Raw genomic sequence first — 19,572 nt, 5'->3', positions numbered from 1 at the left:
TCTTAATTTTTAATATATTTTGTGCCATCAATCATGACCATCTAATTTAGGTTCCCTATTTTTGGATGATGCTGGGACTTGAACTCAGGGCCTCATGAATGCTATCTACTCCCTCTTCCACTGAGCTATAACCTCTATTCTGATTTTCTACTTGGCTATTACTTGGTTGGTAGTGTTTATAATATTATAAAATGGGAAGTAAATTACACATTAGAATATTGTTAATAAGATGCATATTTTTAATATTTAACATTTAATACATTTTTATAAAATCTATCATGTTTTAGGTTTTAAAACCATTTTTGTTACGTCGTATAAAAACTGATGTAGAAAAGAGTCTGCCTCCTAAAAAGGAAATCAAGATTTACTTGGGACTGAGTAAGATGCAACGAGAATGGTGAGCTCTTTTATTTCCATTATCATTTATTTGTGTATAAAATTTACTAAAAATTATCTTTGTAGTTATTTAATTATGCCTTTAGTTCAAAATTACATTTTTTATTTAAATGGTAAGTTTTGTAGTTCATATACTTTAATAGAAGACAGATAAATATTTTATTTAACCCTTGGAAAGAGTAATGGTTTTGTAGTCTATAAATCTGGGTTTGAATCCCATTTGTTTCTACTTCATAGCTGTTTAGCTTGGGTAAGTTAAATAACCTAAGTGATCTTTCTGTAAAATGGAGATATTAATACTTAGCTTATGAAGATGATGTTAGGATTGAAGGGGGTAATGTTACAGGTAGACTTGTTGGTTACTTTTGCTTTCCATTATCAGTGAAAATAGTAATAACTATAATAATGATGGAAATGATGATTAAAACAATGATTTTGGATAAAGATGAAAATGATGATTAAAACAATGATTTATTACAAAAAAGAGAAGCTTGAATGGTTTGATAAATACAAGCAAGCAGAAATTGACAGGGAGTCATAAGGAATTATAAATAGAACATGTTAATAATAATTTTGCTAAAAGAAGTAAATGTTGCTTATTTAAAAATTAGAGCATATAAAAATATATAATTATTTATCTACTATACAAGCCAGTATGAAGAGAGATTCTTTGAACTCAGACCTGAGATTGAATTTTGCTTTGTCCCTTGCTGTGGCCCTGAGTAAGTTATTTAACTTCTCTTACCTGCCTGAATTTCCATCTGTAAATGGGCATGATATCAGTAGATACCTTAGAGTTGTGAAGATTTAGTAAGATCATTCACTCAACACCCTTGACATAATACCTGGCACTTAGTAAAAGTTTGCTATTATTAAATACTGGTCAGGTATATACATAGGTTTCTTTTTTCCTAAGTGAAGTTCTAGAAAAGATAATGCAGAATATTTCCAGGAACAGAACAACAGCAACAAAAGACCTGTAAAGACAGGTATAAGAAATTGAGAGTGCAAACATTTAAAATTTTTAGTGCAAACATGTTTTTTTAACTCAAGTAAAAGTTGGATGCCAGTTTTCAGTCAATATTGTAGTTATTGAGTAACCATCAGATATAATTCTCTGAGTAATTGTCAGTTGAGCGAAGTTGTTGGTAATAATGAGTAAAACAGGAGAAGGATAATACAGGTCTGTAACAAACATGGGTTAAAATGTTCAAATCTTGGTATTGCTGATATTTAGTCTGAACTCAAATCTTTTTTTTTTTTCGGTTCTGGGGCTTGAACTCAGGGTCTTGTATATGGTAGGTATGTGTTCTATCATTGAACTACACTCCCAGCCCTCAAATTAAATCTTGTTGTTTTTCTATAAACAAAAACTGAATCTGATTGCCAAAGGAACATTTCTTTATGACATTAACCGTTCTAATAATGGATGATTAATTATAGTTTAAAATTTTAGGTATACAAAAATCCTGATGAAAGATATTGATGTTTTAAACTCTGCTGGCAAAATGGACAAGATGCGACTCTTAAACATTCTGATGCAACTTCGGAAGTGTTGTAATCATCCATATTTGTTTGATGGTGCTGAGCCTGGTCCACCTTATACCACGGATGAGCATATTGTCAGCAACAGTGGCAAAATGGTTGTTCTGGATAAACTGTTGGCCAAACTCAAAGAACAGGGTGAGTAATGAATTTTTATATTACTGTGGAATAAATTCATATTAATTATTTGTATATGAATAAAATTTTCCATATTTATTCACTCAGCACATTATTGAGTACTTAATATTTGTCAGGAATTGTCCTATAGGCTCAGTGTTCAGAGATGAATAATAGTCTCTGCCTTGGAGAAGCTCATAGTGTAGTGAGGAGGAACAGTTTGTTGTGATGAGTGCTATAATATGTTAAGGAACTGGGAGTTGGAAAGTCTTTACAGAGATGATGTTTGAGGTGAGTGCTGGAGAAAGTATAGGAGTGAGCTATTAGTAAAAGGAGGGGAAGAGTTCTCTAGGGCAGTGAATCAGATGTGAAAGAAGGAAAGTGGGAGAGCTTATGGTATTTGGCATAGAGCAGCAGCTAGTGAAATCTAGGAAGATGAATGGTACCACATTATGGAAGGCCTTTAGGAGTTTAGTCTTTTTTATTTTAAAGGCAGAGGGAGGGTCATAGAAGATTTGGCTGTGGCAAGTGAAATGTTAGACAACTTTGGAAGCAGTGTGGGGGATCTACTGAGGATGAAAGACCAGAACCAGGAGACTAGTTGGGAGACTATTGCGGTTGTCCTGTGAGAGATCATGTGGATCCATTGCTTATCCTCAGGACAAAGTAAAGGTGGGCTTTAAGTCATTTCAATGTGTAGAGCATGTTTGAAGACATTAAAAATGCCTAACTCAACAAATGCCTAATTCTGTGTAGCGTCCCTTGATGGTATGTATTTAGTGCAGTATTTATGTGCTGTATGTTTATATTGTACATAGTAGTTAATTAAAAAAATTTTGTAGTTGTAGATGAACAGAATGTCTTTATTTTATTTGTTTATTTTTATGTGGTGCTGAGGATTGAACCCAGTGTGTTACACATGCTAGGCAAGCATTCTACCACTGAGCCACAACCCCAGCCCATATAATAGTTAATTTTATTTTTGTAACTTTCAAGTTAGTTTTTACACCGGTTGAGTAACTTTTTTTTTTCAACAAAATGTTTCAGGTTCAAGGGTTCTCATTTTCAGTCAGATGACTCGCTTGCTGGACATTTTGGAGGATTATTGTATGTGGCGTAGTTATGAGTATTGTCGACTGGATGGACAAACTCCACATGAAGAAAGAGAGGTGAGTAAGAGAAAATAAAACAAGACTTCAAAAACCAGAGTTCAATTATGCAGTGTTTTTCATCATTTGAACTTTTGCCTTTTCTTTAACTAAGGTGCATTGAATTTCTCATTACCATCTCTCTGGCTTTCAACTTGGTGTCTTTTCTATCAACTTTAAAAAATTATTCTTTCTAAGGTCTTCAAAGACACACTTAGCTAAAGGACACTACACCATTTCATCCTTATCTCCTTTAACTCCTGCTACCTGTGACCCTTTTTCTTGCGGGGAATAGGGTACCAGAGATTCAACTCAGGGGCACTTGACCACTGACTCACATCCCCAGCCCTATTTTGTATTTATTTAGAGACAGGGTCTCGCTGAGTTGCTTAGTGCCTCACTTTTGCTGAAGCTGGCTTTGAACTCAAAATCCTCCTGTCTCAGCCTCCCGAGCTGCTGGGATTATAGGTGCATGCCACCGTGCGTGTTCTATGATTCTTTTGATTATTGTTTGTCAGCTTACTCTCTGACCTCTGATTCTGTGTCATTTTCTTCTCTTGATCTACTAAAGGAGAACTTTGCCATTTATGAGTTTAACAGTTGAGATTTTACAGGTTTGTGAGCAACCTTAAAACTCATGGAATGTAGTCATCTGAAAGGGAATAATCTTGGCTTTATAGAGCTTTTGTAAAAATGAAATATGACAGCATAGGTATAGTTGTTTATCATGAATTTTGAATGTTGGGACACTAAAAGGTTTGTGTGTAGGGTTAAGTTGCTTAGTAAGTCTATCTAGCACCCAGTATCTTTCTCAAATTTGGAAATTCTTATAGGTTTTTAGATTATCCCTCACAGATTTCATGGGTCCAATGAATTTTACATCCTTTGAAGCACTTTTTTGGGGGTAGGTTTTGATAATTTTATCTTTTATTTCCTGTAATCCTTCAGGGTTTTTTCCTTTGGCTTCTGTTTTAAGACTATACTTATGTTCTGGGTTTGATGCTGTTTTTTATTTTTATTTTTAGTTGTAAATGGACACAATAACTTTATTTTATTTGTTTTTATTTTATGTGGTACAAGGGATTGAACCCAGTGCCTCACGCATGCTATGCAAGTGCTCTACCACTGAGCCACAACTCTAGGCCCTTGATCTTGGTTTTGTGTTATAGGGGAAAATTCACTGAACTTAGTTTGAGAACATCTGAATTTTAGTATCAACACCACCAGTTTGCAGTGTGGGTAAGCCATGTAATTCTCTTAGCCTCTGTATCTTTAATTATAGCGTAAGGATAAAATTAACACTTAGGCTTTTTATTTGACAATATTGTTGTGAGAATCAGTTGATATAATAGGTTCAAACGTAAATTTGAGTAACTTTTTTGTGGTGCTTGATTGAAGCTGGGCCTTGAATTGCTGGGCAAGTACTCTACTGCTGAACCACATCCCCAGCCCACACATAGTTTTAAACTGCATATTGTAGTATATGCTGCATGCTATGAAATTGAACACAGGTCTTTCTATATTTCAGTTTCAGGACTCCTTTTCAGGCTACAAGAACTCTCATCTGCATCTCTCTCCTTCCATAGCAGCACTAGCACTCTGTCTCTTGCAGGTCTCCTTATTGAAGTCAGTCTTGAGCATAGAACAGTGTTCACAGCAGCACACACACCATTTTCATATTAAGGGTTTTCTGCTACCTACTATACAGAAACAATTGGGTTAACATTTACACTTGGGGTCATTTCAAAGCTTATATTATTCCTTGCCCTATAGTTTTTAATTCCCTGAGGTGATAACTTGAAGCCTACGGGGCCTTTCCTGATTTATTCCTGAGAACCAGTTTCTACAAATCTACATTAAGCATAGCCCCTCTAGTGCCATTCAAGATGATCCTTCTTGGAATAATGAAGAGGATACCAAGGCAGAATAGTAGGTACTTTCTGACTTCAAGAACCAATCTCTGTGTTCATTACCTATTTCTGTCCCAATTTAGTTTTTTTTTTTTTAAATTGAAATAATGTTCTCTCTTTAGAGACTGAATTATGTGTATTGAATTTATTTTTTTAATTTAAATATAGCAAAGTCAGAGATACTCTTTATTTTTTGGATATGTCCTCCTTTCCCATTGTGTTGTTGCCCCACCATCATTTCATCTTTTGTCCTAATGAAGAGAAGACCCCTTTGGACTCCTTACTCTGATTGTTTGCCAACTGAGAAGAAGTACATTTTCTCAGTAATTCTCAGATTTTCCCTTTCTCCATTATTATAGTTAAATTCCAGTAGTTAAGCCTCTGGTCATCCTCCAACTTAATTGTCCTCCTCACTTTTATAGGGAAAGAAACTAACATTTGTCAAGCAACTACTATAAGCTAGGCAACTTAAAGTTCCAATTGAATTCTCTCAGCAGCCCAGGTGAAGTATTGGGATAATTTTCTCCGTGTGAAACTATGTCTGAGAGGTTAAATACTTGCCCAGAATCACAGATGTAATAAATGGTAGAGTTGTGATTCACACTCAGGTTTTTGCTCTTTGTTCTCCATTAAGGTACTTCTCATTATACCATGCTGCTTTTTATACTGCCCCTTTTACCTTCTCTGCTGACTGTGGAAGCAGGAATCACTTTCTCTGCTTACAACTTTGACCACAACAGCCCATTCCTTAAAAAAATACCTTCCTACATTTTGTGATTATACACATAATATATGAATGCTGAAGGAAGTTTGGAAAATGAAGTATTTCTGGCCACCCTTTTTATGAATATATGGTACATATAAGTAATTGATATCATACTATATATATTATACATAAAGTTCACTACCCTGAGTCTTTTTACTCCATATTATATTATACTTGTCTTTGTCAGTAAAACTATTATAAAAGCCAGTTAAGGATGCTATTTCATCCTCTGCATGTACTATAAATAATGTAACCCCTTATTGTTTATTATTTCAATTTATTGAAAGTACTGCTATTGTAAGTACTGCTGTAGTGAAAGTCCTTATACATAAAACTTAGAGCAGATCTCTATTTTATTAGGATAAATTCCTAGAAGTGGAATTGTTGAGTTAGTGGGTATGAACGTTTTTAAGGGTCTTGATGCACAATGCCAAATTGCTTTCCAGAGAGGTACTAATTTTCACTCGCAGCAGCAATGTATAAGAGTGCCTGTCTCCCTGCCCACTTATCAACATTGAATATTATCATTTTTAAGCTTCAAAAGTGGTATTTTATTAGTTTGCATTTATTTCGTGACTAGTGAGATTAAACATACTCTTATACTTTTATCCATTTTTATTCTGTGAATCATTTGTTCCTTTTAGGCTTATTTTTCTATTGGAATCTTGATGTGTTTCCAATTTGTATGAGATGTTTATGTAGAGGATATTAACATGCTATTAACTTCTAAGATTTTTACTGTCTCTGGATTTGCCTGATTTTCCTCATTATTTACCTATTTATTCCTTGTTATCATACTGATAGAAATCTTCTTGCCTTGCCCTTTATTTATTGCTCTCATTCCATTTCTAAACTTTCTTGGTTGATTTCTAAGCTACACTTTTATCAATCCTTCATGAGCTAATGGGAATGAAGTTGATATTTCTGACATTTTTGCCCCCCAAATATATTTTAGCTTTTAGTCAATTAAGACATTTCACTATTGTTTTAGAATGTAAATAAATTATTACTAGCTTAAATTTATCTATGTCATCATTCTAAGTTTGTCTCTATTGGTATAAGCTTTTAGAAATTAGGGAATTCATTTATGTTATACATTTTCTATAGCCATTCACAAAGTACAGTATTTAGAAACATGCTTAAATGAAAATGGAAGAATATTATTAAGTATATTCATAGAGATTATTATAAAGTATATAAAATTTCTGTATCCATTTTAAAATGTTTGTTTCTCAAGACTCTGGTATTATAATTTGATTTTTTTCTTTTTCTGTTCCTTTGTTCATCAAAAAAGGAAGCAATAGAGGCCTTTAATGCTACTAATAGTAGCAAATTCATCTTCATGCTGAGTACTAGGGCTGGAGGTCTTGGAATTAACTTGGCAAGTGCTGACGTGGTTATTCTCTATGATTCAGACTGGAATCCACAGGTTGATCTACAAGCTATGGTTAGTATTTTTTAATGAGGTCATGAATTTATTTTTGGTTTTTTGGTGGTACTGGGAATTGATTCCAGGTCCTGTGCATTCTAGGAATGCATTCTACTACTGAGCTATATCCCTAGCCCCAAATCGGGAATTTATCATAGCTCAGAATACTATTAGTATTTATATAGGACAAATATGTTATTTATCATTAAAGGGTAATGATTTTGGGGAAGTTTTGTAAAAGTTAGATTATGCTAGGAAATAAAGTTACTGTGCTAATTGAAAAAAAAGAAATGAAAATAAATAACACTGAAGTTTCAACTACAGTATTTGTCAATTTTGTCTTTTATCAAGAGACAAAAATGACAGTCTTTTATTAGTATTGGGAGGTTGGATTTTAACTTTCAAAATAAGACATTTGGAGAGAGAAGGTAAAAAGGAATGAAAGGAATATATTCCAGAAAAACATGGACTGCTTAAGGACACCATTCAAAAACTATTTTACAACTAAAATTATTTTTAGGAACCTATTTTTCTGACCTTTCATCATGACATTAAAGGCAATCCTTTTGATATTTTAGTTTCATTTATTGAACTAGAGCTACAACTTCTCTCAATATGATTCACATTTAAAGATAAAAGACCATAATTTCAGAAGTTAAAAGATGCAAAATTGCTAAAATATATATGCAGAATCCCAAGAAGAAATGGAATAATGGGCTAATGCTTCTTTTTGGAGAGTGATGCTTGTTTTTTGAAAGTCATGGGATAATGCTTTATTTGGAAGCAATGCAAAGTCATATGCCAGTTAGGTTTTTGCTTAGAAGTCCTTCCTTTTATAATAGGAAATTAAAAAATACTTAACCTTTGGGATATTTTAAATCATTATGCTGAGTCATGATCATCACTACTTTAGCATGATATCAGCCTACACGTTTGATATAACTAAGATGGATTAAGCTCCAGTAAATTACAGCATTTCTGTACTAAAAAACCTAATGGTGATAGCCCTTCATTTCCTTAAAAGTGTTAAGAGTATAGCAGGTGTTTTAGTACTTATACTCTAAATGTTATCTAGAGTGTCTAGTGTCTTATAGTAGGAATCTTTTTATTAGGATCGAGCACATCGAATTGGTCAGAAGAAGCCAGTACGCGTGTTCCGTCTCATCACTGACAACACTGTTGAAGAAAGAATTGTAGAGAGAGCTGAGATAAAACTGCGACTTGATTCAATTGTTATACAACAAGGTATTTATATGAATAAACTTAATTAGGTGATTTTTGCTAAAACACATACAGTTTCCTTCAAAAGAGATCATTAGTAATAAAGGTTGACCAAAATTTGAAAACTTAAAGAAAAAAAATCAATTAAAATGCTAATTGAAATATTCCTAATTGAAACCCTTGCATTTGACATATGGATTAGTTAAATTACTAGTTTATGATTAATAGAGTGCCAATAGCATACCTTTTAAAGTACTGGATATTATTTAGCAGATAAAATGTCTAGTTTCTAAAGGTTTTAAAAAAGTATATTAGAGGGTACCTTTCCTTTCAAAACAAAAGTTTGTATACAAAAAATGTTTCTGTCCTTCTGGGTTTTAAATGAACTTTACAGAAAGAAGTTCATAGTGAAATAGAAAGTATGGTAGAAGAAAAACTTGTAGGTTATTCATTAAACAAACACCTTTAAAACTCATGTTTTTTTTTATAAAGCTGCTGCTTAATATATTGTTTACATAATAGTGACTGATTTTAACTATTTTGTTTTGAACTAGGGATTGAACCCAGGGGTGCTTAGCCACTAAGCCACATCCCCAGTCCTTTTTTCATATTTTATTTAGAGACAAGGTCTCAGGAAGTTGCTTAGGGTCTCATTGAGTTGCAGAGGCTGGCTTTGAACTCGTGATCCTCCTTCCTCTACCTCCATAGCCCCTGGGATTACATGTGTGCACCACTGCACTCAGTTGATTTTAACTGTTATACAGTGCTTTCTTTGAAATATAACTGATAGAATGTAATTTTAATTTTTTTATTAGGAAGACTCATTGACCAACAATCTAATAAGCTTGCAAAAGAGGAAATGTTACAAATGATACGTCATGGAGCCACTCATGTTTTTGCTTCTAAAGAAAGTGAACTAACAGAGGAAGACATTACAACTATTCTGGAAAGAGGGGAAAAGAAGGTTAGTTAAGATAGCATCTCATATCTATAATGGATTGCTTTAAAACCAATGTATTTCTCACACTGCATTTGCATTGTACTGAACTATGTGTTTAAAATAACTCATACTCTTTAAGAACTTGTAGATTTATTTCCAGGGACAGATTAGGCTTTTATGATATTTTGCTGAAAAAGACTACATTCCACAATGTAAAATTAAGTTACCTATGGAAAATAGTGCTTACTGAAAATAGTGCTTACTTAAAACCAAGTATATTTTGTGTTTCGTAACATGTATAAGGTCTCTCAGTTTTTGCAATTAATTAATCTGATACGTTATGTTAATTGAAAATCTTTTTTGAAAACTATGAGTGAGATAGTAAAGCATTATTTGTTAAAATATCACAAATTATTTTCAGAGTATCACAATTTTGTGTTTAATTGTGTTTTTATTTTTTAATTTTTTTATCTTTATTTTATTTATTTTTATGTGGTGCTGAGGATCGAACCCAGGGCCTTGCATGTGCTAGTCTAGTGCTCTACCGCTGAGCCACAATCTGAGCCCCTAATGTGTGTTTTAAAAAATTATGAGTAACTTTAAGTATAAGCCAAAGTAGACAGAATAGTATAATAGGTTCCCATGTATTCATTACTCATTTATAACATCTGTCAACCAGTCCTGCCCTATTCATATTTCCAATTCATTTTCTTTTTTGCTGGATTATTTTGAAGTAAATCTCAAATATATCATTTCAGTTATAAATATTTCACAATGTATTTCTAAAACATAGGGTCTCTTTAGAAACTTTAGTATGTAATTTTCCTACCTGAAAACCCTCAATAATTCTTTATTAACATCAATTATCTAGTAAATAGTAAATTTTCTTTCATTTTTTTAATTTTTATTTTTTAAATTTTTATTTTCTTATTTTTTTACATGAGCTCTCTTATTATTATTTTTTGCATTGCAATTCTTAATACACCTTTATACCACAATTTATCATATCTCTGTATACAAGATAAGTTGACACCAAATTCACATCTTCATACATGTATTTTGTATAATGATGAGGGTCTCCTTCCACTATCCATGCAATTCCCCTTCTTGTTCCCTTTCCCTCCCACCCCTCTTCCCTATCTAGAGGTAATCTTCTTCTCATGCTCTCCCTCCCTACCCCACATTGAGTCACCCCCCTTATATCAGAGAAGACATTTGGCATTTATTTTTTGGGGGATCGGCTAACTTCACTTAGCATAACCTGCACTAATGCCATCCATTTCCCTGCAAATGCCATGATCTTATTATTTTTTAGTGCTGAGTAATATTCCATTGTGTATAAAAGCCACATTTTTTTTATCCATTCATCCATTGAAGGGCATCTAGATTGGTTCCACAGTTTAGCTATTGTGAATTGTGCTGCTATAAACATTGATGTGACTGTGTCCCTGTAGTATGCTGTTTTTAGGTCCTTTGGGTATAGTCTGAGAAGAGGAATAGCTGGGTCAAATGGTGGTTCCATTCCCAGCTTTCCAAGGAATCTCCATACTGCTTTCCAAATTGGCTGCTCCAGTTTGCAGTCCCACCAGCAGTGTATGAGTGTACCTTTTTACCCGGCATCCTCGCCAGCACTTGTTGTTTGTCTTCATAATGGCTGCCATTCTTGTTGGAGTGAGATGGTATCTCAGAGTAGTTTTGATTTCCATTTCTCTGACTGCTAGAGATGATGAGGATTTTTTCATGTATTTGTTGATTGATTGTATATCCTCTTATGAGAAGTGTCTGTTCAGGTCCTTGGCCCATTTATTGATTGGATTTTTTGTTTTTTGGGTGTTTAACTTATTGAGCTCTTTATATAACCTAGAGATTAGAGCTCTATCTGATTTGTGAGGGGTAAAAATTTGCTCCCAGGATGTAGGCTCCCTGTTCACCTCACATATTATTTCTCTTGCTGAGAAAAAACTTTTTAGTTTGAATTCATCCCATTTGTTTTATCTTGGTTTTAATTCTTGTGCTATAGGTGTCTTATTAAGGAAATTGGGGCCTAGCCCCATGTGATGGAGATTAGGGCCTACTTTTTCTTCTATTAGATGCAGAGTCTCTGGTTTAATTTCTAGGTCCTTGATCCATTTTGAGTTAACTTTTGTACATGGTGAGATATAGGGATTCAGTTTCATTTGTTGCATATGGATTTCCAGTTTTCCCAGCACTATTTGTTGAAGATGCTATCCTTCCTCCATTGCATGTTTTTAGCACTTTTGTATAATGTAAGGTAGTTGTAATTTTGTGGGTTAGTCTCTTTGTCCTCTATTCTGTACCATTGGTCTACATGTCTTTTTTGGTGTCGGTACCATGCTGTTTTTGTTACTCTTACTCTGTAGTACAGTTTAAGGTCTGGTATCGCTGTATCACCTGTTTCACTCTTCCTTCTTAGAATTGCTTTAGCTATTCTGGGCCTCTTATTTTTCCACCTGTTTTGCTCTTCCTTCTTAGAATTGCTTTAGCTATTCTGGGCCTCTTATTTTTCCAGATCAATTTCATAATTGCTTTTTCTATTTCTATGAGGAATGCCATTGGGATTTTAATCGGAATTGCATTGAACCTGTATAGTGCTTTTGGTAATATGGCCATTTTTTTTGGCCATTTTAATAATATTAATTCTGCCTATCCATGAGCAAGGTAAATATTTCTATCTTCTAAGGTCTTCTTCTATTTCTCTCTTTAGGATTCTGTAATTTTCATTGTATAGGTCTTTCACCTCTTTTGTTAGGTTGATTCCCAAGTATTTTATTTTTTTTTTGAGGATATTGTGAATGGGGTGGTTGTCCTCATTTCCATTTCAGAGGATTTGTCACTGATATACAGGAATGCCTTTGATTTATGGGTGTTGATTTTGTATCCTGCCACTTTGCTGGATTCATTTACTAATTCTAGAAGTTTCCTGGTAGAGTTTTTTGGGTCTGTTAGGTATAGAATCATATCATCAGCAAATAGAGCTAATTTAAGTTCTTCTTTTCCTATTTTTATGCCTTTAATTTCTTTTATCTGTCTAATTGCTCTGGCCAGTGTTTCAAGAACTATGTTGAATAGAAATGGTGAGAGAAGGGATCCCTGTCTTGTTCCAGATTTTAGAGGGAATGCCTTCAATTTTTCTCTTTTTAGAATGATGCTGGACTGAGGCTTAGCGTAGATAGCCTTTATGATGTTGAGGAAAGTTCCTGTTATCCCTAGTTTTTGTAGTGTTTCGAACATGAAGAGGTGCTGTATTTTGTCAAATGCTTTTTCTGCATCTATCGAGATGATCATATGGTTCTTATCTTTAAGTCTATTGATGTGATGAATTACATTTATTGATTTCCATATGTCAAACCAACCTTGCATCCTGGGGATGAATCCCACTTGATCATGGTGCATGATCTTTTTGATATGTTTTTGTATTTGGTTTGCCAGAATTTTATTGAGGATTTTTGCATCTATATTCATTAGAGATATTGGTCTGAAGTTTTCTTTCTTTGAGGTGTCTTTGTCTTTTTTAGGAATCAGGGTGATGTTGGCCTCGTAGATTGAATTTGGAAGTACTCCCTCTTTTTCTACTTCCTGAAATAGATGAAGAGTATTGGTATTAGTTCTTCTTTAAAGGTCTTGTAAAACTCAGCTGTATATCCATCAGGTCCTGGGCTTTTCTTGGTTGGTAATCTTTTGATGGCTTCTTCTATTTCCTCACTTGATATTGGTCTGTTTAAGTTGTGTATACCTTCCTGACTCAATCTGGGCAGGTGTGTTAAAATCACCCATGATTATTCTGTTGTGGTCTATTTTACATTAGGAATTTATTGATGTCTTCACTATCTTCTATTTTATTAGAGTATAGGATTTCAAAATAATTTCTAATTATCTTCTGTATTTCTGAAGTGTCTGTTGTGATATTGCCTTCTTCATCAAGTATGCTAGTAATTTGAGTTCTCTATCTTCTCTTCATTAGCATGGCTAAGGGTCTGTTGATCTTATTTATTTTTTCAAAGAACCAACTTATAGTTTTGTCAATTTTTTCAATTGTTTCTTTTGTTTCAATTTCATTGATTTCAGCTCTGATTTTAATTATTTCTTGTCTTCTACTACATTTGCTGTTGTTTTACTCTTCTTTTTCTAGGGTTTTGAGATGAAGTGTGAGATCATTTATTTGTTGTTTTTTTTTTCTTTTTTTAAGAAATGAACTCCATGCAATGAATTTTCCTCTTAGTATTGCTTTCATAGTGTCCCAGAGATTTTGATATGTTGTGTCTGTGTTTTCATTTACCTCTAAGAATATTTTAATTTCCTCCTTGATGTCTTCTGTAATCCATTGTTCATTCAGTAGCATATTGTTCATTCTCCATATGATGTAGGAATTTTTCTTCCTTATTTTATCATTGATTTCCAGTTTCATTCCATTATGATTGGACAAAATGCATGGTAGTATCTGTACTCCTTTGTATTTGCTAAGAGTTGCTCTGTGGCATAATATATGATCTATTTTTGAGAAGGATCCATGCGCTGCTGAGAAAAAAGTGTAACTGCTTTATGTTGGGTGGTATATTCTATATATGTCAATTAAGTCTAGGTTATTAATTGTGTTATTGAGTTCTATCGTTTCCTTATTCAACTTTTGTTTGGAAGATCTGTCCAGTGGCGAGAGAGGTGTGTTGAAGTCTCCCATGATTATTGTATGGTGGTCTATTAGACTCTTGAACTTGAGAAGAGTTTGTTTGATGAACATAGCTGCACCATTGTTTGGGGCATATATGTTTATGATTGTTATGTCTTGTTGGTGTATGGTTCCCTTCAGCAGTATGTAGTGTCCCTCTTTATCCCTTTTGATTAACTTTGGCTTGAAATCTATTTTATTTGATATGAGTATGGATACTTCTGCTTGTTTCCGAAGCCCATATGAGTGATATGATTTTTCCCAACCTTTCACCTTCAGTCTATGTATGTCTTTTCCTATCAAATGCGTCTCCTGTAAGCAGCATATTGTTGGGTCTTGTTTTGTGATCCATTCTACTAGCTTGTGTCTCTTAATTGGTGAGTTTAAGCCATTAACATTTAGGGTTATTATTGAGATATGGGTTGTTCTTCCATCCATATTTGTTTATTTCTGTTATTTAACTTGATTTGTTTTTCTTTGATTAGTTTTTCCTCCCACTCTTGATTTTCATTGTTATTTTTCATTTCCTCTTCATGTAATGTTTTGCCAAGGATGTTTTCAGGTGATGGTTTTCTAGCTGCAAATTCTTTTACCTTTTGTTAATGGTGGAAGGTTTTTATTTCATCTTCCATCCTGAAGCTTAATTTTGCTGGATACAAGATTCTTGGTTGGAACCCATTATCTTTCAGCATTTGAAATATGTTGTTCCAGCCTCTTCTAGCTTTCAGAGTCTGTGTTGAAAGATCAGCCATTAACCTAATTGTTTTACCCCTAAATGTAATTTGCTTCCTTCCTCTTGTGGCTTTTAAAATTCTCTCCTTGTTCTGTATGTTGGGCATTTTCATTATAACGTGTCTTGGTGTGGATCTCTGATGATTTTGCACATTCGGCTTTCTGTAGACTTCTAGGATTTGGATTTCGGTTTCATTCTTCATGTCTGGAAAGTTTTCTAAAATTATTTCATTGAACAAATTGCTCATTCCTTTGGTTTGACCTCTATACCTTCCTCTATCCCAATAACTTAAATTTGGTCTCTTTATGCTATCTCAAATTTCTGGGATGTTCTGCTTGTGGTTTCTTATCAGTCTCTCTGAGCTGTCTATACTCTTTTTGAGATGATATGCTTTGTCTTCGTTGTCTGATATTCTGTCTTCTAATTGTTCTACTTTGCTGGTGATACTTTCATTTGAGTTTTTAATTTGGTTTTGTATTTCCTTCATTTCCAGAATTTCTTTTTTTTTTTTGTATAACCTCTATTTTCCTGTAGAGTTTTTCTTTTTCTTTTTGGATTTGTTTATGTAATTCATTTTCAAAGTGATCTTTCATTGTCTGCATTTGCTGTCTTAGGTCTTCCTTGAGACTCGAGATCATCTGAATCATGTTTATCCTGAAATCTTTATCTGACATTCTTTCTGCTGTAGCTGTTATCTCCTCTAATGTTGAATTATCCTGCATTGTTTGTGGTCCTTTCTTTCCTTGTCTTTTCATATTGCTCGTGTTTCTTTCCAGCTCTGTGTGACTGTTGTGTTATTGCTTTCCCCCTATAGATTTGCATTGCTCTTGTATAGTTCCGAGATCTCTCCTTTGTGATGGGAGACAATGTAAACAGTTCCCAATATCAAGTATAAGTCATCTATTAGCTAGTTTTTATTATTAATATATTTATAGTTAGTCCTTCTGTCTAGAGATTTTGGATTCAATTATAATTTAAATATATTCATTAGCTTCATAAAAGGCATACAGTTTCTGGTGGCATATAGAGGACTAAGTGTTGGGTGTAGGACTTTATGTTAAGGGGGAAAGATGTGAGGGTATGGGGTTAATCTATCTGAGCTACTTTGGAGGAGAACTCTAATGAAGGGGTTATTAGAAGGAGAATAGACAGGAGGTGTTTTAGGGTAGTTAAGTACATGGGAGGACAATAAGAAGCACAGAAACAAAAACCTATTTGCATTTAGTAAATTACATGTAGTAGAAATAGTATCACTTGGGAGGTTGAGAGAGCAAGAGAAGGAGGAAGAAAAAAAGAAAAGAAGAAAAAAGGGGGGAAAAGATACAGAGAAAGGAATGAAAAAGGAGAGGAAAAGAGAAAAAAAAGATGAAAAAAGGAAAGAAGGAAAAAGAAGAAAAAAATGCACTCTTAGAATTCTGTTTTCTTCTCTTCCAGTAGGTGTCATTGTGCATTCCAGGCTGAGTCTCTGCCCTCAGGGTGGGGGAAGCAATCCATGTGAGGTGGCTCTCCCTCCCCTGCCAGGTGCCTCTCCAATCCTGGTCTCTGGGTTGCTCCCTGTCTCTATCCCCGTTACCTCTTCTGCCCCCCAGGCTCTTCTGCAGCCCTGGGTTCACTCTAGGCATGCGGGGCCCTGGCCACCCACGCTCCTGATCCACTGAGCGCTATTCTGTGTTGGGTAGTCACCCAGTCATCACAGCTGTGGAGAGGGGGAGTTGGAAACCAGCAACCTGTTCTGTGTATTCCCTCTGATAGCCATGCCCACCGAAAGCTGGCAAGAAAGGTTTTGGGTTATCAGAGCTGGGGGAGGGGGAGTTGGAGATCAGGCACTTTCTCACTTGCACTTGGCTCTGATAGCTATGCCCACTGAGAGCTGTCGAGAACCGTTTTGAGTTACTACAGCTGGGTGGAGGGGGGGCTGGGAATCACACACGTGTTCAGACGCTCATTGCACTGTCAGCTGCACCCGCCAAAAGTTGATCAGGTAGATTTTCCAAGATGGCGACCACTCATTTCCATGCTGGGGTGTCCAGTGAGGTGGAGGAAGTTGGGCTGTTCTGTTCCTAAGCTATGTCCAGAATTTGGTCCTAGGTCCAGTGCCCTGTGGTAACTTGGGTTGCAGTCTGACCCGCTACAGCCCTGAAGGATCAGTAACACTGTGTCTCCCCGCTACCAGAACTGTGCAGAGCTTATACTCTGCCCGTCTGTGGCAGCGGAGCTGTGGGCCAGTTTCCGTAGCAAAGAGCGACCCTGGTTTACCTGCATCCTGGGCTGGGCTTGCAACAAACCGCTATTTAAAATCCTGTCACATGCTGTATGAAGCGTAAATTCGTGAATGACAGCCCCTGTGAGGGAAAGTGTCCGACCACTCACTCGGAGTCACGCCAGTAACTGGTTCTCCTCTACTCCGCCATCTTGGAGTTCCAAAATATTTTTTAACTGGTCAATTTTCTAATTGTTTAATAATAGTTTTACTTTAAAAAAGTTTTCTTTAAAAATATCAGTGCAAATAAGGTCTATACATTGCCATTGATTGATGTATTGTCTGTATCTTTTTTTACCTATAGGTTCCCCTCAACTTCTCTATTTTTCTTTGCTAATGTATTTGCTGAAGAAATTGCATTGTTGCCTCTTAAATTACTCACACTATGGATTTTGTTGATTCTGTGTCCATGGTGCTGTTCAACATATTCATGGTTATTTTAGTCCATTTTGTGTTGCTATTATAAAATACCTAAGGCTGGATATTTTATGAAGAAAAAAAGATTTGGCTCAGATGTTTGGAAGTCAGGGCATAGTACTGGCGCTGGCTTCTGTGCAGGCAGCTAGCAACACATGGTGCGAGAGAAGAAAAGTCATATGGCAAGAGAGAAAACAAGAGAGCAAGCAGAGAAGCTGAACAACCCACTCTCATTCTAGTCCCTGTAAGAGCAAGAGTATACTTCTGTAAGACTTATTTCACTCCTGAAAGAAATACATTAATTCCCTTAAAGACCTAATCACTATCTCTTAAAGGTCCTACCACTTCACTACCATTACACAGGGGATTAGACTTTCATCACATGAACCTTTGGGGGACAAACTGTATCTAAACCTTAGCAACTATGTATTCTATAAATTGGTTGAATTAGTTTTTCAGAAGATTTTTGATTTTGGAGTCATATCCAACTTTTTGAAAAGTTTTGTGTTAGTATGTCTCATATCAGTATGCAAAATGTGTTGCTTTAGTTCAACTTTGCCCTTATTTTAGCATTAACTATTTATCTCATTAAAATTATACAGTAGACACACACCTGTAATCCCAGTTACTTGTGAGGCTGAGCCAAGAAGATCAAAGTTTGAGGCCAACCTGGACAACTTAGTCCCTGCTTCAAAATGGGACTTTAAAAAGGGTTTGTAAATATAGCTCAGTGGTAGATTGCTTACCTAGCATGCATGAGGCCATGACTTCCATCCCCAGTACTGCCAAAAATCATTCATATATATATATATATATATATATATATATATATATATATATATATATATAATGGAAATTATAATGTAGCTTCTACATCTTTGGTGATAAAGTATCTTAAAGAAAGCCTAGGGGCTCGGGTTGTAGCTCAGATGCGGACCACTTGCCTGGCATATGTGAAGCTCTGGGTTAGAACCTCAGCACCACATAAAAATAAATAAATAAACAAACAAACAAATAAATAAGTAAATGGTATTCTGTCCACCTACAACTACAAAAAACAAACAAACAAAAAAAAACCTAAGTAAGAATACTTAGGAAGCACAATTTAAATATTAAAAATACTTGAGATTAGTTAAGTAATAATAATGATTATTATAATTATTTGTGGTGCTAGGTATGGAATTCAGGGCCTCCCACATGCTAGGTAAGTGCTGTACCACTGAGCTATACTCCCAGTCCAGGACAAGTCAAATTCATACTCAAGTTTTATTTAGCATTGCATTCTTACCTTGTAAATTAACAGACTGGATATTTCATGTCAAAATCTGACTTTAAAAAAGGTAGATAATTCATATATTTTCACAAGTAATATATTGATAATTTTTTCATTTCAATGTATTCAATTTTAGACTGCAGAGATGAATGAACGTTTGCAGAAAATGGGAGAATCTTCTTTAAGAAATTTTAGAATGGATATTGAGCAAAGTTTGTACAAGTTTGAAGGAGAAGACTATAGAGAAAAACAGAAGGTAACTTTTATTCTCAATCATTAGATCCTCAAATCAGCATTTCTTCTCGTAATGATGATAAAATAACATAATCACTGTTCAGTAAAATACTCTGATATAAAGTTGATGTAGATGAAGAAATTTCAGGCAGGGGATACCTTTCATATATTTGGTTAGGTCCTCCTCCTCCTCCTCCATCATCATCATCATCATAATCATCATCATCATCATATTTGTTATAGCCACTGCATATTGTCTCCTTTTTCTGAGATGTTTGGGATTAGAGATGTTTCAGATTTTGGAGTTTTTCAAATTTTAGAAAATTTGCCTAAACTTTACAGGTTGAGCACCCTTAATCTGAAATGCTCCAAAAATTCTTTTTTTAAAGCTTATTAAAAAAATTTTTAGTTGTAGGTGGACACAAGATCTTTATTTATTTATTCTTATGTGGTGCTGAGGATCGAATCCAGTGCCTCGCATGTGCGAGGCAGGTGCTCT

At 34.8% G+C, this 19,572-nt stretch overlaps 1 protein-coding gene across 5 annotated transcripts in view; it reads left to right on the top strand.

The window, feature by feature from the left end:
• Positions 1-19,572, top strand: part of Smarca1 (SNF2 related chromatin remodeling ATPase 1) — an 82,652-nt gene that overhangs the window by 22,612 nt on the left and 40,468 nt on the right. For all 5 annotated transcript variants that reach the window (XM_071606450.1, XM_027940048.3, XM_034637216.2 and 2 more), the window contains 7 exons: positions 288-397; positions 1,853-2,079; positions 3,106-3,227; positions 7,177-7,329; positions 8,424-8,556; positions 9,348-9,496; positions 18,976-19,095. In XM_071606450.1, the coding sequence (XP_071462551.1) occupies positions 288-397; positions 1,853-2,079; positions 3,106-3,227; positions 7,177-7,329; positions 8,424-8,556; positions 9,348-9,496; positions 18,976-19,095 (1,014 nt within the window). The remainder of the gene's footprint in view (positions 1-287; positions 398-1,852; positions 2,080-3,105; positions 3,228-7,176; positions 7,330-8,423; positions 8,557-9,347; positions 9,497-18,975; positions 19,096-19,572) is intronic.

The sequence above is a fragment of the Marmota flaviventris genome, chromosome X, assembly GCF_047511675.1.
Source record: "Marmota flaviventris isolate mMarFla1 chromosome X, mMarFla1.hap1, whole genome shotgun sequence".
In the NCBI taxonomy this organism is placed as follows: domain Eukaryota; kingdom Metazoa; phylum Chordata; class Mammalia; order Rodentia; family Sciuridae; genus Marmota; species Marmota flaviventris.
This window is presented reverse-complemented; position numbering and strand designations above follow the sequence as displayed.